Source organism: Oryzias latipes, chromosome 18, assembly GCF_002234675.1.
Source record: "Oryzias latipes chromosome 18, ASM223467v1".
Lineage (NCBI taxonomy): Eukaryota > Metazoa > Chordata > Actinopteri > Beloniformes > Adrianichthyidae > Oryzias > Oryzias latipes.
The window spans coordinates 29647041-29669557 of NC_019876.2; the positions used below are offsets into that span (position 1 = coordinate 29647041).

At 44.7% G+C, this 22517-nt stretch overlaps 1 protein-coding gene across 2 annotated transcripts in view; it reads left to right on the plus strand.

The window, feature by feature from the left end:
* Positions 1-22517, plus strand: part of LOC101159618 (leucine-rich repeat and calponin homology domain-containing protein 4) — a 40982-nt gene that overhangs the window by 13497 nt on the left and 4968 nt on the right. For both annotated transcript variants that reach the window (XM_011487805.3, XM_011487806.3), the window contains exons 2-14: positions 9279-9423; positions 12353-12482; positions 12565-12670; positions 15050-15296; positions 17279-17363; positions 18033-18168; positions 18242-18336; positions 18411-18463; positions 21009-21161; positions 21287-21355; positions 21450-21504; positions 21580-21643; positions 21805-22004. In XM_011487805.3, coding sequence (XP_011486107.1) covers positions 9279-9423; positions 12353-12482; positions 12565-12670; positions 15050-15296; positions 17279-17363; positions 18033-18168; positions 18242-18336; positions 18411-18463; positions 21009-21161; positions 21287-21355; positions 21450-21504; positions 21580-21643; positions 21805-22004 — 1538 coding nt within the window. The remainder of the gene's footprint in view (positions 1-9278; positions 9424-12352; positions 12483-12564; positions 12671-15049; positions 15297-17278; positions 17364-18032; positions 18169-18241; positions 18337-18410; positions 18464-21008; positions 21162-21286; positions 21356-21449; positions 21505-21579; positions 21644-21804; positions 22005-22517) is intronic.

Genomic DNA, 22517 nt, shown 5'->3' on the forward strand with positions numbered 1-22517 from the left:
CGGCTGCTTCATGCCCCTCCCTCTTCCCTCCTGCCTCTACCAGACTAGTCGGAGCTGCACGACACAACAAACAAAAAAACGGCTTTTCCGTTGTTCTTAACCTTTTATGTTTTGGTCGCCTGGGCGTGACGAACACGCCTACGTCATTTTTAGAAGAATCAGCAAAAGTAAAGTTTTGGAAGTTTTTTTGTGAGCCACGCCCACATTCCTAATCGCGTTACATCGTAACGTTTTGATGAGCTTGAGCTCAAGATTCAAGTGTTAAATTTTCTCTATATTCCAATTTAATTTAATTTCATTTCATTTCTATAGCCTAATATTTACAACAACAGTCGTCTCAGTGGCTTCATACAGTAACTGTGTCATAAACATGAATCCTAAAGAAAGTCATAGAATTCAAGAGGTAACGGCTAAACTAAACTGGACATCTCTGCCCTTAGACACTCCTTGTCTGTAAGGAAAAAATCCTGAAAAAAAAGATTCTGGAAATAAGCAGAAACTTCAGGGGGGTCCACATGAAGGAGGGGCCCCCCCAGGGCGGACAGGAGATGAACCAGAACTCTGAGAGAAGAATTAACTTATCCAACTCTACAACTACATATTTAGATAGTCCAGTAGACGGCTGGGGGCGCCAGATGAGCCGGAGGTGAGGTCCACAGCCGAGTTCAGGAAAAAAGTTCCAGTAAAAAATGTGCTAACAGCAGGAAAACGCCACATTGCTAGCTCGCCACGCTAACGGCGTTCACGACCTACAAACATTTTTTCCAATGATTCCTGAAGAGTTGGAGGAGTTTAGGTCTGTAGCCGGCACTAAAGGTGATTCAATTAATTATGTATGTTTAATTCAAGATGCCGGCCTCTTCCTGAGGTCAAAGGTCAACGAGCTTCATTTGTGGTTGCAGACTTAACATGGTGGCTTGTGTGTGAAGTTGTTCTTCTCTCATGTCGTGGGAAAATGTGGATTTTGACTAATTTAACTGTGTGCCACAAAATAGCCGCCAAGTGGTTGGTCCTGTGGCCATCCCATAATAATTTCAAAGAATTGAAATGTTTTGGCTGACACACGTGTGTCTTGGTTTTTGTGAGAGATTTCGTCCCCTTTAATTAAAACAATTTAAACTTTTATCATTGAACTTTGATGAGTTGAATTTCTGTTTTCATCAGAAGAATCAGAGTTTTTTACCTGTTTGGTTTTGTTTGGTCAGAAGAATGAGCTACACTTATGGAGCTTAAGGTCTTAAAGTGTGTCTTTGCTGTAACTCAGCATCACCAAGAGCAGAAACCTTCAGCATCTAACCCTGTAGTCCAAGACGTAAAGGATGAACAAATTGTCCAGTATGGGACGGTGAAAGTGAAACCCTCTGCAGGGTTCAAGCCTCTGCTGTTCTTTCAGGAAATCTGTTTGAGGCAGAAAACATGGCGTCTTGTCTTCTGGGTGACGTCTGGAATGGCCTCCGTGGTTTTCTGGCTGCAGGTCCTCGTCTGCTGCAGTCTCACATGCATGCAGTCAGATGTTCTGACAGCAGCGGCGGCTTCTGCTGAAAGTAGCGCAGGAACAGGAACCAGCGCCGCCACATCCTGTCTTACAGCAGGCTCAGTCGTGCTGTCAAAGGCTTTTTTACGAAATGCAATCCAGCGGCGTCACGTCCAACCACGAGATGTTGGTGTTTGTTTGTCTGTCCGTCCATTTCTTTTGTTCCCTCCTGCTGGTTGTTGGCCTGGCCTCTGCACGCCTCCTCTGACCCGTGATACCAGCAGAACCTTGTCCTCGTTTTTATCCTCTCAAAGCGTCTGTAGCGGCTCAGTGGATGGACCTGTCTAGACTTTTATAATGAAATGCATATTTAAAGTTCCGCTCCGATCATCTTTTGATCTATTTTCAAAGCGTTCCCAGTCGTGTTTTGATGATGATGGCGCCGTGTTTAGCAAAAATCCAAGAACCTGTGTCGTTTTCTAGGACATAGTTTCTGCAGAGCGGCTGGAGTCCATCAGGATTCACCTCAGAGTTGTGGGCGGGACTGATGGCACAGAGTAAGCTCGCCCTCATTCCCCATCATCTCTTTGTTTACGGTCTCTCCTGCTAGCTTACAGCCTCTCGCACCCCCAACCTAACATTGGTGGTGCAACCAAAACAGCAGCAGTATCAGATCCATCCGTACGGTTCTGGTCCAGATTCCAGCTCAGACCAGGAAAACAAAGATGTTCATGGATCTGATCAGAAAGGGGCGGAGCAGGGAGCTTGTGGCCCCGCCCAGCATATTTTCTACAAATAGGATCTTTGATTGAATAAAGAAATACTCAGAAATGCAGTTTAAATCTTAAATTCTTTTATAAACGTCCTCCAACATCAGAAAGAACACGTTAAACAGCGATTTGGGTTGGACTGGGCCTTTAAAACATCTTAGTATGTCCTTGTAGCTCTGTGTTTTATCACTGGATCATTAATCTTCTACTTTGTCTCTGGATAGATCTGGGGTTTTGTGCTGACGTTGTGCTTGTGGGAACCTGAAATGCTTCTGCAGATGGACATGGCTTCATGGCTAGATAAGGTGAAGGTATGCGCTGCTGTGTTTAAGGCGCGTCTGCGCGGCCAGAAACCATTTTGTGACGATCCGTTGCTGACTAAACCTGAGGGTTTTTGTTTTTGTGGCGTCAAACGAAGACGCACGTGTGCAACATATGTACATAAAACAACTAATGGTGATCATTATTTGAGGATTTTTGGGAAGCAATGACTCAAAGAATTTACTTTTTTCATTTACTGATCTTAGAATTAACCGGATTAAATAGATGGGAATGAAAAAAGATGAAAACATGATGGGAGTGGGTCTTTAAATGCTTCACTGAGCTGACATTTGAACTAAAAAAGTTTTGTTATTGATACAGAGCAGATCCAGAATCCCTTCATAGGCATGTCCTGAATGAGAACATGCCAAACAACTGTCTGTTATAATGATGATATCCCATAATACCAACGTCTTCTTCTTTCTTCTTTGCTTTGTTTTTTAATAATTTATTTTCTAAGAAATTACTTTTGCTTTTTGAAACGGTTTGTTTTTGGTTTGAGGCATTTTTTGTTTTGATTTCTAAAACTTGATGTTTGGCTTTTTTAATTGTTGTAATCGTCAAAATGTTTTGATTTGTTGATGTGATTTGAACTTCAGGGCCACCGTAGTTAATCCTGTAACACCTATAATGTGTCAGCGACAGTCAGCGACAGCGACAATCTTCCTCCATCTTCACGACCACCGGATTCAGCGGATTCTGATGCGGAGAAAAGCGACTTTTTCTTCTAGCTTTGCACCGATATGCAACACATTAGTAACGTAGAGCTCTGCGGCGCAAAGACGCTTTCCTCCGCTGCAGAATCACTGGGTTCACGTTGATGGTGTGAACGGTCAAAGAGTTACGGTGGGTCAAAGGGTGTGTGTTATGTAGACATCACTAGCGACATCTTCGGGGTCAGTTTAGTGAAAATTGAAAGCTTGTGCGTCTGAAGTCCAGTTTAAAAAAGCTGGACTTTCATCCACGGCTGATGGACAACAGTGAACAGTCAGGAAAATAGGACCTTTTCATCCCGGTCAGTTCTGATCTGCCGTCAATTTCCAAAGTAGATCCTCCTCCATGAATCAGATGTGCTGCTCTGATGGGAAAGTATTTACCTTCCTGCCGATCCCTTAAAACGCTTTCTTAGACTGAAATGGTGCTCAATGTCCAGCTGAAACACTGGTCCTTCTCCTTGACTTCCTTTAAAGGTTGGAAGTCTTTATCTTATAGCTTATAAGTTCCCGTCATGAAACCAAACAGATCCAAGTGTCCATGCAGGTTCTCCTTCATCCAGGAAGTGGACTCACAGTCCAGACGACAGGACCAAGTGTCGGGACAATAGCAGAGCGGTGTCAGACGGAAGTGAGCGGCGAGCACTGATCAGTACAGTGAGGAGGTTCACCACAGACAGCTGACGCCTGTCTCACCTTTCAGCAGGCGCTCCAGACTATGGGATGTTCAGCAGAGACTTTCCAAACCAAACGATGCGGCTGACTCAATATGAGACTGGTCATGACTGAGGAGTGAGGCGGCTCTGCAGGTCCTGACAGAATCCACACCTGACTGGATGTTAGCTGCTTCTGCGTTCTGATTGGTTCTGTCGGCGTAAACCGCCTCAGTGTTTGGGAGGACAGGCAAACACATTGAGTTCTTGCAGTATGCAAATGTGAGCCGACACGATTTCCATGTTTGTTTGGGATCAAATGAGAGTTTCATCATACAGGAGAAAAATGGAGTCAGCATCAATCACCACTTGTCGGTGATCGTCCTTTTCCTGATCCAACCTGTGAGACAGATTCACCCACAATGACTGAAGAATGCCATCATGCGGGTTTTTCCACGTCCAATCCCCTCATCCGGCATAAACCAATGACTGCAAGAAACTCAGGCAACAGCCAGCTCTGCTTTTCTTTATTTGTGCTTTGTTTTAATAGCAAAAAATCAACCTGGCTCTTCAGGTTGATGATCAATCAACAAATGTCAACAACTAAAGTCTTACAAGTGCCTGTTACCTCCAGTCTGTCTGATTGTGACACCATCTGCTGCTTTATCAGAAATGTTCTTCTCACGATTTCAGTTTAATATTAGTGATGAGTGTTTTTGTTCATTCTGGTACCTAATGGGTTATTGGGTAAGCTTTATTTGTGCAACATATTTACCGATAAAATCATAAAGTGTCACACAGAGCATGATTGTAACAGTAAAACAAACAGTTCCTTCAGCTGTTTCTGGAAAGGCTCGACAGTGTTGGTCACCCAAAGGGATCAGACGAGGCCTTCCTCAGTCTCTGGGCTGCTGCCTGAAAAGTGAGGTCACCTGGAGTTTTATATGGAGTCCTGGGGACCTTAAATACCGTAGGCCAAGACCAGAGAACCGACGGGGACGACTGGAGACAGTAGGGGAACATTGTTGGCCATTAAGACCTCTAAAAATCAAAACTACAATTTTTAAATCGTTTCTAAAAACTGATAAGTAGCCAATGTAAAGAAGATAAACCGATGAGCCGTTTTGCTGGTTTCTGTTAAAAGCCTTGCAGCAGCATTTTGTACCAATTGTTCCTGTAGGCAGTGGATTCATTACAACAAGGGAAAAGGGAATTGCAGGTCTTCTTTAGTTACCATTTCTATAAGTTTAGAAATGTTTCTTGAGTGATGAAGTCAGCCAATGACTTTTGAAGGACACTGATTGGTCAAACACTAACTATACCAAAGCTTCTGATGGTGGCTTGCAGGAGGAACCCAGAGCGCCTACACGATGTTTAGAAGGGATACTTTATGTTGACGCGCAATGATTTGGGTGTGTTTTCTTTCATTTATCTAAAGGTAATTTAGTGCAAACCAGTCTTAATCATTAATTATTAATTAATAATAATTCAGCTATCTTAAAAAAAGTCGGACTCACTGAAAGAGCAAAATAGTTGGATGTCGTCAGCAAACAAAGGCATCTATAATTTTTCCGAGAGGGTTTATGCACAAAAGGATAAGGATCCAATTCACACTTTTAAAGGGATTTTTCACATCTTATCTTAATTATTGATCAAGATTATTCCAATAGCCACTGCGGTTGCTTATTCTTTTCAGACAGGCGACAGAGCGGCACTGATTCTGCGTTATTCACTGTCCTGTCAGACATGGAGCTTTCAAAGCAGTGAATGTGGCTCCTGACCGTTGAGTGAACTGAATGAAGTCATCTGCTGGAGCATCCCGCAGAGGCGTGGAGATGTTTTAGCCGTTTAGTTGTTGTCATTTCTTAACATGTGTTTTTATTCTCCTCTGATCAGCACACGTGTAGAACGAACTGAAAAGCTGTGATTCCTGTCCTGAGCATCAATGCTGTGGGCTTTACTGTTAATATTATTATTATTACAGCGGTTTTTCTTTTCGTACTGTCAGTTTAGGATTCACAAATCTCGTGCAGGGAAAGAAAAGCCTGGATATAATCAATACTCGTTTTGTTTTGTCCTGACAAAAACTATTTTCTTTGTATTTTTAAGGCAGTCTTTCTTTTCCAGATGAGAGGAACTGGCGGTTGTTTTCTTTCACGGACAGACGCCGCTGCGCACACACAGCGTTCCCACCCCCACCTATTGTTCAGGCCGCTCCCTGCAGCTATGGGACAGCCGAAATGGGGAGAAATCAGGCTGTGGCGCTGCTGTGCGCCGTCCAACCACCGTCACGTGTTCAGTGTACACAAAGAACGCACACTGCAGCACACACTGGCTCCTGCTTGGTTCACGCTCGCATTAACTGCCATCATAAAGTGTTGAAGCTGGCATTCTTTCTGCTTTGTGAAACGCACACTTGGACCTCATTCCACTTTATTTAGCTCTGACCCCATTCTTCAGAGCTTGGGCTTTGTCTCTGCCTGAGCAGAACGGACTGCCGCCCGCCGCCCACATTCATTTATCAGGTGAAATGGGAAGTTTAGATGATGTAGAGTTAAGCCTCAGATGGTGAATGAAGATTTCTAAAAACCACACAGACACACTTCTTCACTGCTGGTACATCTATGGTTGCAGGTGGAGTTAATTATAGATGTATGTTGGGATGTCCCGCTGTGGTTAGAAGACAGCCTTCACACACGTGTCTGTTTGTGTTTTTATCTTTGGGTCTGAACACAAAGGTTGGTCCACATTGATCCTCACCAAGATGATTATTCTGCGATCGCTATGGCAACATGAGATGAACATTTGTGTCAGAGTTGACTCGTGTGGGCTGTGCTAAAGGGAAAAACGCCCGCATCGCTGTCTCCTTTTCTCCATTGCATTTGCTAATATCGTAGTTTGAAAATGTTCTGATTCGATGCTCCAGAAAGTATTGGTCTGTTTTCTGTTTAGTGACTCATTATTGCAGTGCAAGATAAGGGAGTGTTGAGTTCCTACCACCGAGAGGAACTGCCTCCTCCCAGAACCGATCCATAAAATGCCACTGGGCCGTCTGCCATTGATGGGCTCTGGCTCATCCTGCGGCTCATGTTTGAATCCCAGGCTGTCAGACGCTCAGCTCTCCACATTCTAATGGGTTGAATACTATAAATGCTTCAATCATTGTTTTCCTGTTTCTCTTTCTTTATTCTAGTATTTTTCTCCATTTTTTTCCTGCTTTACTCCTACAGTTTTTCATCTATTTTAACCATCCAACTATTCAAATGTTCAGCTCTTTCATCTTTTTCCAGCTGTGACTTTTGGTCCTTCAGATCCTTGAACTTTTCCAGATATTCCAGGATTTCCAGGATTTCTGCCTCCATTGAAACACATTCTTGGAAACCTTTGCTTCTTTTAACCAATATAACTTTAACATACTTTTAGCTAAAGACACCATTCAAACTACAAATTATTCCCAACACTTTAAATTGATTCAAATTTGTTTTGGTTTTTGAAAAATAAACCTTTAAACTTTGGGTAATTTCAGCTTTATAATGGGTTTCAATGGAAGAGGCATTTTCACCAAAGTTCACCCTGTTTCAGAGCTTCTTATTTTGGCATTTTTTCAGCTAGACACCATTAAAATGTTAAAATGCTCGCAAGGCTTTGGACTACGACATATTTTGGTCTTCTGTTTATGCAATTCACAGTTTTTTCACAAATTGACTTCAAACTTTGATTACTTTTCTGGTGTGACAACCGTTAATAGGAGTAAATAACTCTGCTAAATCAGATCTTTTTTTTTTTTCAGGTCACTAAAATAAATTTCACAAACTTGAGGTTAATCTCCAAAAATGTTTATCTCAACTTTTTTGTTAACATTTTAACAAAAAAAATAAAATAAATAAATTATCTTTTTCATGAATCTTTTGTATTACTTCAGGTTGAATTTTCTCTGCCGACAAAATTGCAAAAATAAACTTTCTAAATTAGGCATGAATTTAGACTTCATTCAAATGTAGTAATTTAGGCTTCGTTAATAAAAAAACCATGTTTTTATTTATTTATTGCATTTATATTGAGGTCATTAGTATGAATGCAGAGAGTTGAACACAGGTCAGAACACATTTCAGGCTCCGTAGAGGAAAAACCCAAACAAAGAGTGTTAGTGTAAAACAGAAATGGTGGAGTCCTTTTATCAATGGACTCCTGAGGGACTACTGCAGCGGTGAAGAGGCTCTGCCTATGCACTGCATGCTTTGCAGCTTCCTCACACAAACCTTCTATGTTTACACGTTTTGAATTGACTTTAAGGTCCCACTCTGATTATCTTCTGATCTATTTTCCCAGCATGCCCAGCGGTCTTTGATTTCAGATTATGCTGTTTCCCTGTTGACCCAAACATACATTAGCTGCTGCTGTCCAACATGCTATTGTTCAGAAACGGACATATTTAGCTCTGTCAGCTTTGGAACCAACTGTGTTCTCAGATCATCTACACAACAGAGAAATAAATTCAGAATTGTTTTGTAAGTAAACAGCATGTTAATGGATCTCCATGCTCGAAAGTGTCTTTCAAAGCATCCCTCTAAAGTTGACCACTTCTTTTGGTGTAATTTTATTACTTTTTACTTTATATAACTGCCTTAGATTACAAAAAAAATAGTCATTTGCTTTTGTTAGCATAGCCGATGTTAGCATAGCGGTAGCCGATGTTAGCATATCATTAGCCGATGTTAGCATAGCATTAGCTGATGTTAGCATAGCATAAGCTGATGTTAGCATAGCATTAGCTAAAGTTAGCATTAGCCTTTACTGATGTGAAACCAACATTAACCGTAACTTTAATGGGCCCCAGCTAATTTTTGGAATCAACTTTGGACTTTATGCTAACGGGGCCGTGGACCAGAGTTTAATGGCTGTAGCCTCATCTTTACGGTGTCGTCTATAAACTGTGAGGCAGCTGGCAGTAAATCATTGCACTCGATCGGAATTTCTTTCCCCCCAATATTTTTGCAGGTTTTATAATTGGCTATATTGGTTTACATTTTATAAAATTAACATTACACCTTAATTCTATTTATTTTGATTGATTTAACGGTTAAGTTGATCTGACACACATTGTGTTCTTGTGAGTTATGTTAACTTGGTTAGGTGTCAGCATTACAGTTTTCTAATAGTGTCTTTATCTGTCATCTCAGTTCTGTTTTATGAATAATGTCTTCAAAAAACAACAGTTCATTTTTTGATGCTTTACCATCTAAATAATTGCTGTGATGGTTTTTATTCTGTTGTCAGTGTATGTGTATCCTCACGGCACAGCCACACGAATGATTGGTTTAACGATGGGTCATGTCTTATTTTTCAGATCTATCCAAGAACCGCCTGTGTGAGCTCCCAGAGGAACTCTGCCACTTCATTTCTCTGGAGACGCTGAGCCTCTACCACAATGGAATGCGATCCCTGTCCTCCAACTTGGGAAACCTGCAGGCGCTCACCTACCTCAACCTCAGGTGAAACGAGCACCACAAGCGTCACAACTGTTGGTTTTATGGAGTCAACACTATGAGAAATGAAAACTAGAATTTAAACAAAGAACATAAAGTTCCACAAACTAACTTAACTAAATCTCATACAGGCGTCAGACATTTTAACTGTTTGTACTTTTCTGCTGATGTTAGCTTGGGGTTGTGAGGGGCTGTAAGCTAGCAGGAGAGAATGTAAATGAAGAGCTTTCAGCAACAGGGAGGGCAAGGGGGGCGGGGTTGCTTCATGCCAACAGTCTCGAGTAAACGGGTGAAGTAAGGTTACTCTTCAAAGGCCATTAACCTGCGTATACCATGGTCACTTACAAAAGAAATAAATATTCAATCAGTTTTTAGTACTTCATTCTTGTAATTTTTTTGGTTTGAATTGCTTTTTTCACAAAACGCAGACTATTTTGTAACGTGGAGCGGCGGTGAGCCAACCACCGATCTCGACTGCAGCGGCAAAGGAAAGTAATATCTATGCTGATGGTCACGATTAATTAAATAAAGCATCAGATCAGAGAGAAAGTTCACCTCTACCCGCTTGTTTTTATCCAGATGATGAAGCTAAAGCTTGTTGTAAAGAAGCCAGAGCAGTGATGCAGAACATTTATGCTATGAGACTGGAACTACTTTTTTAGGCGTGCGGTTATCACTGTGGTTTATATGAAAGGGACGAAGTGTGCATTATCACTTTTTAACGCACGCCGTGGAAACCTGAACCGTCCGACGCACTTCACGGTTGCTTCCGTGAAGTGCGTTAAAAAGTGATAATGCACACTTCGTCGCCGTTAACCCGCTCATACCATGGTCACTTACAAAATACATAAATATTAACCAGTTTTTAGTACTTAATTGTTGTTGTTGTTTTTTTATCCAGATTGCTTTTTTCACGAAAAGCAGAGTATTAGTCACGTGGTGCGGCGCCTTGTCACGTTACCGGTACAACGTCATGGTAATGTGACAAGGCGCCGCACCACCGCTGCAGTCAAGATTCTGCGATTATAAAGCGACTATATATTTATGCTGATCGTCCCGATGGGTTGAATAAAGCATCAGATCAGAGAGAAAGTTCTCCTCTTACCGCTGGTTTTTGTCCAGATGATGAAGCTAAAGTTTGTTTTAGAGAAGCCAACGCAGTGATACAGAAGATTTAAGATAGGTGACTCCATACCCAGCAGCCAATCAGAATCGAGTATTCACCCGGACTGTGCTAAAACTCATTTTCTAACCACTGCTATCTACTCCAAGTGACACACCCACCGCCTCAGTGTAAACAGGAAGGGATCTGCATTGCAGTGTTCTCAATGTTACCAGTAATTTGGTAGCCTGTGGTAACTCCCTCTTTCATGGCGTCCTTTGAGGTGGCCGTACGAGCCCCAAGAGAACTGTAAGATACACTTGCGCGACCGTTACGTATATTTTGCACATGTGTCACGGATGTAAACTGGTCAGACGTGAATCTACGTGGAAAAAGTGAGAAAGTTGTGGTCTTTAGGTGAAATGTTCACAGATGGATCAGGAATGAACCACGTTAAAACCACAGAAGAAGTAGGAATTAACACGCTAAGAACACGTAAACCAACGTAGAACATGAACCGTGTGATTATTGTGATGTTTATCTGTAATTCATCAGTGATTCATGCATCAATGATGTCATCTGAACGTGATCTGTGCGCCGTATACGTGATCTAAAAGTTACACATCAGTGGTTCATGCATGAAAAGTCTGTTAGACAAACGTGGAACGCTCCTGGAAAGACACACATTTGTGGAGGAATCTCACAAAAATGATGCATAATTGTATAAGATTTACATAATAATGGCGTAAAATACGTTAAATACTCATAAACTGCATAATCCTAAACCCACCAACTAGTCTGAACATCTCTAAACTGAATTCACGTAAAGACCCGTTGGCCATCAACAAACACAAGAAACACGTATGAATGACGTAGATCACGCATGGATCACAGAAGACCGACATTTCATCTGTGGAGCATGTATGTAGCTGCTGTGTGACACGACCTTAAGGTTCTTTGGGCCTTAAAGCACGGCAGAACAGTGGTAAATGAGTATATTTATGCCACTTTCCTGGACAGTTGTCAATGCCGTAGGATTGTTTGTCTTTTTTTTAATCTTTGCTTCATGTTTTACTGTCTATTGTTCTGCATGTGCACGCTCGGTTTAGTGTTTGGAAGAAACATGAGACTGTGGAAACCATGCAGTCTTTCTTTTTGTCCGTGTTCAGTGATGGTGTAAAACGACCACACTGCACAGACAATGAGAAAAGAATAATCACAGTTTGCAGAACATGCAGAACTCCTGGAACTCTTCATTCAGTCATTTATGTCTCAAATCTCTTCAGGAATTCTGGAAAAAAGCTTTTTAAAATGCTCAAACTGTCCTTCTGGCCCTTGAAATGTAACGACAATAAACCATAAGTCGTAATCCATATCAAGCTGTGCAATACACAGTTAGTGAAAATTGCAATAAATGGTCATTTTACTTGCGCTAAAACAATCTTCTGGCAGCTCCAAGTCTTGAACGCATCAGATGAATCCATTTATCTGTTTGACCAATCAGATGGAGCCCTTTGATGTTAGACACTCGGGGGTCATTTGGATTATAATTTAAGTTATCTGTTGTGGTGAAATGGAAATGAGGTTTTTAGATGTTTTGCTATTTGTTCAAGTTTTCTTCATACTGAGCCCTAATCTCAGTCTCATGTTGGGACTTTAAAGGCTATAAAACCCCGTTTTTTGACGGAAAACTCTTAAAGCACATAATCAACGAAGGCCAGGTCTGAAGGAACACCTTCCCATAACTGAAGCCCATCGCCTTCTGCGTGTGCAGTGTTGGTTCTGATGACCGCATCGTGACGGGGCTCGCCCCTGGCTGTCTCTGTTTTCCAGCCGTAACCTCCTGTCCAGTCTGCCCCCGTCGGTGTTCCAGCTCTCCCTTCTGCGAGTGCTCATCCTCAGCAACAACAAGCTGACGTCCCTGCCGTCCAGCGTGTTCTCTCTGACGCAGCTACGACAGCTGGTACCACGAACGCCGTACTCGTCTCTGCCGCCGTGCTGCTGGAGGAAGCTCCTGCTGACCCTCGCTGTGCTTTGTCTTCCAGGACGTCAGCTGTAACGAGCTGCAGAGTTTGCCGGCAGAACTCTGTCAGCTGGAGTGCCTGAGGGACCTGAACCTGAGGAGGAACCGGCTCACCACGCTGCCTGAAGGTGAGAGCAGTCAGGGATGTTTTCAGCTCCGTCGTCCGTTTGGTTTCAACCATAGAAACCGTTTCCGATTCGGATCCCGCTGTCAGTGCAGAGAATCCCCACAAACCGCTGGTTGCTAACGTGCTAATGCAGACGCACTCCGTCTTCCAATGGAGGAAATGTTGAGCTTCACGGTTACTCTCTACCAGGAAATGAAGAATTTCAAGTTGTTTCATTTGTTCACTTTAGTGTCCGAGTGTTAAAGAAATGGCTACCAAAACAAAATTTTTTAGCAAACAATAAAACCTCAATACTTGTATTTACGGTGGGGAAAAAAAGTATTCAGTCAGCCACCATTGTGTAAGTCCGCCCACTTAAAGAGATGAGAGGCCTGTGATTTTCATCATAGGTAAAACTCAACAATGAAGGACAAAATGAGAAAAAAACATCCAGTAAATCACATTGTCTGATTTAAAAGAATTTATTGGTAAATTATGGTGGAAATTAAATATTTGATCAATAACAAAAGTTCAACTCTATACTTTGTTGTAACCCTTTGTTGGCAATGACAGCAGTCAAACATTTTCTTTGAGTCTTCTCAAGGTTTTCACAAACTGTTGCTGGTATTTTGGTCCATTCCTCCATGCAGATCTCCTCTAGAGCAGTGATATTTTGGGGCTGTTGCTGGGAAACACAGACTTTCAGCTCCCTCCAAAGATTTTCTATGGGGTTGAGATCTGGAGACTGGCTAGGCCACTCCAGGACCTCCATGACACGTTGCCACTTCTTTGTTACCACGGCAACATGTGTTTGGGATGGTTGTCATGCTGAAAGACCCAGTCATGTTTCATCTTCAATGCTGATGGAGGAGGTTTTCACTCCAAATCTGACCATTCATGGCCCCATTCATTCTTTCCTTTACAAGGTTCAGTCGTCCTGGTCTCTCTACTGAAAAACAGCCCCAAAGCATGATACTTCCACCCCCATGCTTCACAGTAGGTCTGGTGTTCTTTGGATGCAGCTCAGCATTCTTTCTCCTCCAAACAGTAGAGTTCTAACAAAAAGTTCTATTGTGGTTTCATCTGACCATAGGACATTCTCCCAATCCTCTTCTGGATCCTTCAAATGCTCTCTAGCAGACTGTAGACAGACCTGCACATGTACTGGCTTTAGCAGGGGGACACGTCTGGCCCTGCAGGGTTTGAGTCCCTGGTGGTGTAGTGTGTTACTGATGGTAGCCTTTGTTCCTTTGGTCCCAGCTCTCTGCAGGTCGTTCACTAGGTCCCTCGTGGGGTTCTGGGATTTTTGATCACCGTTCTTGTGATCATTCTGACCCCACGGGGTGAGATCTTGGGGGGAGCCCCAGATGGAGGGAGGTCATCAGTGGTCTTGTTTGTCTTCCATGTCCTAATAGTTGATTTCTTCACACCAAGCTGCTTCCCGTTGCAGATTCAGTCTCCCTGCCTGCTGCAGGTCCACAGTCTGGTTTCTGGTGTCCTTAGACAGCTCTTTGGTCTCCATAGTGGAGTTTGGAGAGTGACTGTGTGAGGTTGTGGACAGGTGTCTTTATATAGATAACCAGTTTAAACAGGTGTCATTAATGCAGGTAACAGGTGGAGGACAGAGGATCCTCTACAGAAGAAGTTACAGGTCTGAGAGACAGAAATCTTGATTGTTTGTCGGTGAACAAATACTTATTTTCCACCATAATTTACAAACAAATTCTTTAAAATTCAGACAATGTGATTTTCTGAATACATTTTTCATTTAGTCTCTCATAGTTAAGGTACACCTTTGATGAAAGTTACATCATGGGAGAACGATTGGTGGCTGATTAAAGACTTTTTTGCCCCACAGTATAACTTTAAATGAGGTCCATGAAAGATGCTGTTCATAAACAAAATGATGAAAAAGTGTTTGACACGTGGAGATTCCTGGACCTGAACCTTGTCTGGAGATGAACAGATGAGTGTTTCTACAGCAGCCATCTACACTCGAGTCACATGTCAGTCTGTTATTTTTATTCCTGGTGTTGCCCAAAACAATCGTTACCAAAAGTGTAGAGAAACGCACTAAACCAAACACACAACGCTCTGACCTCACACCTACACAACCCTCAGTCACACAGCGTGCTGACAGTCTCCTGCTTCCTGAAGCCACAAATTCACATTTATTCGATGGAAACCTTGGTTTAGTGTGTTCAGTTTTTGCTAAACCAGAGATTTTGGTGATGCTAACGTAAGTGAAGACCTCATGAACCTGGTACAGACGGCAGGTGATCCACCACAGCTTCAATTCTTTCTTTTTTTAGAAATGTTCTTGTTATTTGAGTAAAAACATCTCCTGAAACAAAAATCCAAATGTGTCCCTTGAAACTCTCCTTCTCCCATCCTCTTCTAGAAATTTCCGAGCTCCCGCTAGTTCGGTTAGATGTGTCTTGCAACCGCATCACCAACGTGCCCTTGTGCTACCGCCACCTGCGGCATCTACAAGTCCTGCTGCTGGACAACAACCCCCTGCAGACGCCGCCCGCTCAGGTCTGCTCCAAAGGCAAATACCACATCTTCAAGTACCTGAACATGGAGGCGTGTAAGAGGAGCCAGAGCGAGCTGGAGAAACACCTCCGACCCACGGGGTTCACCAGCTGGTGAGGCGCGCACAGAACAACTCATGCTGTTTATGAACGTCTGCTAACTTTAAGACATCTGCAGAGCTGCAGGTTTAGTCCAGAAGAACATGAACATTTCTCTGATGCTCATGTTTGTATTATAAAGTCATAAATATATATATTTGCCTGATCTAATTCAGTTTGGCCCTCAGTGACCCTTCAGGTGATTAAAGTGCTGTTTTAATTCTGATAATGGAGTTTTTATCCAAAACAACCTAAATGTCTTAAAAAGTCACATGTCATGTTTATGTGAAGCTTCTGGTTCCTAAATCTCCTCTACTCTGTAGCCCCGCCCACCCTTTCTGCAAACTGCGTCTTGCATGAGTGAAGAGTTTGACCGGGGGGGGGGCACTAACCACACCGACTGACACTGTCTACTCTCCAAAGTTTCTCTTTAGCGACAAACTGTGAAAACGAACATTTTTGGTTCCGGATCAACACTTGATGAACAGAAGGAATGTGAAGCAGACGCTGCTGTTGGACAGAATGACACCAAAAGAACTTTATTAAACATGAAAAATGAAGGACATCAGAGTTCAGGCTGCATTGCAGCAACACGGCTGTGACTCAGTACTGATAGAACACGCAGATTGATGAGTTGGAACGGGTGGAGGAAGGCGTCACATGTGTGACCAAAGAGAGTCATCCAGAATGAAAGGAAGGTGAAGAAGACTGTGGGGAGATGTGGTTGGTGCAGAGACTCAGAGATGAAGACCCTGAGGGTCTCTGTGGGACCAGAATGGATCAGGAAGGAATCCACCAGAGGATCAGATCATGGATGTTCTGGAGATCCATGTAGGGAAGCAGGTGGAGACGAGTGATGATGATGATGATGGTGAGAGGATGCTGAGCTAGCAGGAAAGAGGAGGAAGACCAAAGAGGAGGTTCGTGGATGAAAGAGGACCTGAGGGAGGCTGGTGTGAACTGGCAGAAGAGAACTCTAAAGAGGAATCAGGACTGAAGGGGTCTGTTGTCAGTCATCGATCCGTTCAATGGATGTTTTTGTAAACTCCAAGCAGAAAAACGCATCAGTCAGTCGTAAGGCGAGTTCAAGCTCTTAGTCAACAGCAAACTGCAAAAACAGGAAGTAAAAACCCCAAATAACCAGAGCGGTGCAGCGCTCTGCTGTTGGCAAAATGACTGATCTGAAATGAGAGTTTCCAAAAGATAAACATGACTTCAGTCCCTAAAGGATCAGCGGCTACATAGCAGGTCAAAGTCTGACCTTTGCTTAGACTTCTTCACATGTATTTCTGCCTGGTTATGCTGCAGCTCTGACGTCTCTGCAGGAAACACGCTCGCTCAGACGTGTTTGGTAACGCCTTATCTGCCAGGAGATTACAGCCTCGCGTGAAACGCCGCTCGCTTCTACGCCGTGTGTCTGAGTCCAGACCCGCGGGCCGCCCGGCCTTCCGCCTTCGGCCTGCGTGGTGGCGTCCGGTCACCACGATGCTCTGCTCGCGCCCCCCCCTCTGTGATGGGGATGAACTCACCCATGAACTTCCTGAGGGGTTTCTCAGACAGAAAGATGTTTTCACTTCAGAAAACAGAACTTTAGAAATCACAAAGAACCGTCTTCGAGGCGTCTCCAGTTCCACTTTCAGGCATCGGAGCGACAAACGGAACTTCAACACAAACTTTCCTTCTTCACTTTTTTCCAGCTGCTTCATGTTTTCCTTCTTCTTTTTGCCTGTTATCAGTCCAAGGGAAACATTTTGAATAGAAATTCACATGGAAGGTTCTGGAAAAGGCAGCATTTGTTAGTTTTTGGTTCTGGTAAATCCAGGTGGAACTCACACAGTAAGGTCATTTCTCACACGCTGAAGCCGTCCGGCCCGTTAGGCATCTGTCAGAACAGGAAATGAGGAAGAGGAGGCCGGTCCCTTTGGATCAGCGGCTGCTCCTGCTGGTGTGAGAGCGGCTGGCCTTCAGTCTGACTCACTGCTTTGGTTTCCCTGCAGCCTGTCGGACCACGAGCTGTTCACCAACCTGGACTCTGGCTTCAACAGCGTGGACAGCGGCAGCAAGCGGTGGTCCGGGAATGAGGTAAAGTTCTGGACGGACTCTGTGGCTCAGAGAAACGAAAGGAGGATTTCTGAATGTTGGTGAGGGCAAGGCAGCAGCAGCAAGGAGTGATTTGAAGGTTCTCCCGACGGGTTGTAAATGTTTTCATGGTCTTGGGCGTCTTATTTAAGGGACTTTTCAGGTTTGAGCCCTGGGGGACCTGGGGGTCCTCCGGCCCTTTTGTCCCTAAGGTATCAAAACACGGGGTGATGCATCGTTCCTCATCCTGTTCCTCGTGGAACAGCCTCAGGACCGCAGAGGTTTTTAAGAAGACCCCATTGTTTATGTAAGGGTTAATGGCCTTCGAGGTGTGCAGTATCACTTTTTAACGCACGCCGTGGAAGCCTGGTTGCTTCCGTGAAGTGCGTTAAAAAGTGATAATGCACACCTCGAAGGCCATCAAGCCGCTAATACCATGATCACTTACAAAGAAATAAATAATCAATCACCACGCCACAGGCCCTTTGGCTCACAGTAGTGGAGCTCCGTGCTGTGGGAAAACACGATCCGCGCCGTTTCTTGGTGGGGACGGTTGGGTTTGATGTCGGATTTTGTCGACCCGGTGAAAATTTAGACTCTGAGTGGAGGGGGGCGGAGCTTATGCAGTCACACAGTGCTAGCTGACCGAGTCTCTGTGCTCTGTGTCGTCAGTCTGCAGATGATTTTTCTGAACGCTCTCTTCGCTTGGCCGAAGTCAGCCGGGATCAGACAAACCTGGAGGAGGAGGAGGAGGAGGAAGAGGACGGCCGCTCCCTGCCAGCTACCAACAGAGGAGGAAAACTCTGCTGTAAATCCACTTTTAGAATGAAGGCATCAAAATGTGTTTTTAGCTCCTTTAAGAGGATGTTTCTGTTCATCAGGTAATGGAGAAGCAGAGCAGGTGGACTTCATCGACAGCAATGTTACAGAGGAAGAGGAGGAAGAGCTCCAGATAGATGCCCCCACACCGCCTCTGGTACCGTCAGACGGCCTTTTCAGCGTTTTGGGTTTTCTGATGAGACCGTTGATGGTTGTATGATTAACCTGCAGGAGCAGAGAGGAACATCTTCATCGTCTCAGAGCCAGGACTCGGCAACAACCAGGTCAGTGTCTTCTAGTCAGGCTCCTCTGTGGAGCAGGAACGACCAGACTAGATCCGTGTTTGTAACGGAGGGTCTGCAGGTCTTTCCCTGCTGTGGAGTCACATGACCACATTTGGAGGTTTGAATGTTAGCCTGGTCTGCTGAAAACCCAGAAACTGTAGGCAGACTCTTCCTCTTTCAGCCCTTCTTCATCCTCTGACAGGCTCACCTCAGGGGTCAATGAGAGGGCTGGGAAAAGTCAACAGACTGCTGCAATAGAACCAGATAGAATAGAATGAGATACAGTAGAATAGGATAGAATAGAATGAGATATAATAGAATAAAATGAGATGAAATATAATAGTAAAGAATAGAATAGATTTAGTATAGAATAGATCAGAATAGATATTGATAGGATAGAAGAGGATAAGAATTGTCTGTTTTACTTTGGCTCATAATGTAAAAGAATAAAGCAAAGGTAAACAATGGAGCTGCAGAATCTGGTGCGATCCAGAGGCGGTTGTGAGCGTGACCCGGTGAGGTCCGGCTGTCCAGCAAGCCCCCCCAGCAGAACCTCGTGGGCTGCTGTGTCCTCATGTGGTTCTGCAGACCAGCAGCCTCTGAACTTCCTGCTGATCTCCAACGGACACACAAAGCTTCTCTGTGTGGAATCAGTCACGTCTTTGACCTGCAGGTCATCCAGTTGGCTGTGGACTAATGGTTTGTTCTTTGTGAAGACGTCACAAAGCTTCTGCAGAGAAAAACATTTAGACGCACGGACTGTGACCTCTCTGCTGGATTACTGACATTAGCTTTCAGTGTCTTACACTTTATCTCTGTACACTGAACAGATCCAGTGTGTGGCCTACAAATGTGTTTTCTGAGCAGGAACAGTCGGTGCTGCTTAAAGCAGGCCGGTCCTCACCGACCCTCTGGTTGATTTCCTGCACCGCGTAATAAAATAGGAACCTTCATTTCATCTTTTCATGGTGATTATCTTTTGGTGAATTAAGACATATTTGTTCTTAGATATTAAATAAATATGACAGCATTTTAAATCGATTCAAGCGACATGAAATATGGTGATAATTGGATTCTTTTCCTCCTACATGGTCCTGCTCTACAGAGTCTTTTAGGCGTTAGGGAATAGTGAGGAAGTCAGACACAGCTTCAGTGTCCCAGAGGAACCTCTGACCTCATGCGACCCACGGCCGTTCTTCATCAGCCATCAGCTCCCGCCAAAGCCAACATCCTCCCTCACCGTCTCCATGACCAGCAGGACTCGCTCCTGCCGTTTGCTCCTCCTCCTCCTCGGTCAACCGTGGACGCTCCAGATTCTGGCCGCTGCACTTCCTGTGGGACTTCTAATAATAGAGCACCAGAGGCGGTGATGGAAGCGAGAGGGACTTCCTCTCCGCTGATCCAGTTTTTGAGTCAAACACGCAGGAAGGACTTCCACACGCGTGTCCTACATGTGCTGGCATCACAAACGGTAGCAGCCAGGACTCCTAATGGTCTTTGGGGTTTAGTCTATGTCCTGCTGTTCTTAAGCCTGTTATTATAAACTATGTCCAAATATAAGATCATATATTCCCTTTGATATTTTCTTATCAAATATCAGTTATTTCCAGCTTTTCCCTACCCGGAAGTAAGACGACTGAATCCCTCAGGCTCCGCCTTTCTCTTCTTGTGGGTGCCGCCCATTTCATGACATCATCCTAGAGTCGGCCTCAGCAGCGTGTCTGAGTTTCTGCCATGAAAACAAAACATCTGAACTTCTGCAAAGACGGGCGTTCATGTCGTCCATAGAAAATGAAAGTAGTTTAGCCGATCACCGCTAGCTCCACGGAGAAAGGGGCGTGTCTGTCAGCCTAGGGGCGGGGCTGGCAGCGCAGACTCTTCCTGGAAGGGGCGGTTCCCCACTCTGTGATGTCATAACGTGAGGATCCACTCGTTTTGGTGGATTAGGAGGGGCTGGTGCTCAGAGAGGAGGTTGTTAGAGTAACACTCTGATCAAAATTCCACTTTGGGGATTTTTTGGTGAGGAATGCGGATTATATTACTCTGAAAAGCGAGAGTTGATTTGAAGGATAAAGGCCCTTTAGGTAAATTGCTGAAGAGTCTTAAGAGTCTTTTCTGTCATAAACATCAGTTGGTTTCTGGCTGTGGACGTTTTTTTGTTAACTTCTGCAGGAGGAGCAAACCAACCGTACTCGCTTTTCATCTCCATTAATGGATGCTGGAACTATTTTAGTATTCTATTATTTTCTATTCCTGTCTGGGGTCACGGGGTCACAGGGACACTAGAGATCACTCAGTTACTGGTGGGGGGAGGAAACTTTCTCTCCGCACACTTCTCCAGTCCATCAATTTCATCAGATTCTGCAGCTTTTTAGTTGTAGGGTCCAAATCGGATCAGCAGTTTCTCCCGTAGGACTGAAATTCCTCCTTAGGGTGGAGTTCAAATCTCCTCCTCCACAGATTTGGAGCCTCATTCAGCCTGATGAACATCCTCGGCTTCATGTGTCGTGGATTCAAGCCCTGCGTCTCTTCGTCTGTCTTCCAGATCCAGCCTCCACATTGAGGTGGACTCCAATGCTTCAGCTTCCCCGTTGCCCCAGTCGCCCTCCAGCCCCAGCCTGGAGGAGCGCAGAGGCCCCAGCACCCTCTTCATCTGGCAGGAGAGAGAGCGGCTGCAGCAGCAGAAGCAGAAGGCCGGGTAGGCAGAACCTGGACGGCTTCTCCTCTCTGACAGCAGTAGTGCATGCAGTTATCACATTGTGGAAGTGAAACCCATAAGAAAATGATCTCTGACAAATGCCCCCATGCGGAAACTCTCTGCAGTTTGTTGAAGTCGTCAACCAAGACAGGAAATGTGGCAACGCCGGCGCCACAAACAGGAAGCAGCTCATGGTAAGTGGAAGCCATAGAACGGATGAAAGTGCCAACGATCCAGGTCGACCAGCAGCGTCTTCAGCTTGAAACCGCTGTCTCTGTCTCCCCCTAGTGGTAATTCCCCAGAAAACGGCGGCACGCCTGCGGGGCTGCGGCAAAGATGTGTGGTGAGTGTCCGTCCTGAGGCCGAAGCCGGACGTCTGCGTGTTCTCTGCTCTAACGTAGACGTTCTGTCACGACAGAGCGCCGAGCAGATGAGCATGACGCCCCCCACCGGGCCGCCTCCGCACCCCAGCAGCAGAACAGGTACAACCCCCTCCCCAAGGGGGAAACTGTAGAAAAGCAGACAGCAGGAAGGACTGAGTTTCTGAAGGAGCTTTGGTGCTCATCTACCTTCTGCTGGTTTGATTCCCTCCACTTTCTCTGTCCTTTTCTAAAATGACGCCGCTCTCTTCTCTCTGAATCAGACATGCCGTCCTCCCCGAAGGCGTCCTCTCCTCCTGGTCAGGCTCAGAAGCCCAACAGCTTCCTGTTTCGCGGCGCCTCACGGAGCAACGTCAAACCCACGCAGGCCGTCTTCACTCTCGGGGAGTCTGGCCGCAGCGAATCACGGACGACGCTGCGCTCGTCTAAGGAGGACAGGCCGGACGTGATCCAACTGCGGAAGGTAACCGCCGACACGCCGGCTTCACCGTAACACCAGGTTCCGGGAATGTCTCTCCATAGTCTCATCATCATCATCATCATCATCATCATCAGCACCTTCTACCTCCAGCCAAGGAAACCCAAAGTGCTGAAAACATAAAGACCAAAACATACAAGAATGTAAAGCATAAAACCAAATGAAACATCGTATAGACATAAATAGAAAAGAATAAAAAGCATAAAATCAATACAGAGATTCAAACCAGGGCTGATGCTGAAACGGAGGAACAATTCTCTTCTCAAACTCTCCAAAGTGTGACCTCTATAATCACCAGGAGCAACTGGCTCCACAGTTTAGGAGCCGACAGCAGACGCTCGATTCCCCGTTTCTGACGGGACCATTAACACAAGCTGGACGGTGGAACACAAGGACTTTAGGGGGGGGGGTCTCTTAAAAGCAGACTGCGGAGGTGAGAAGGTGCCGGACCTGTCAGGGACTTAAAGGACCAGAATTTGAATAAAAACCAAATATTTC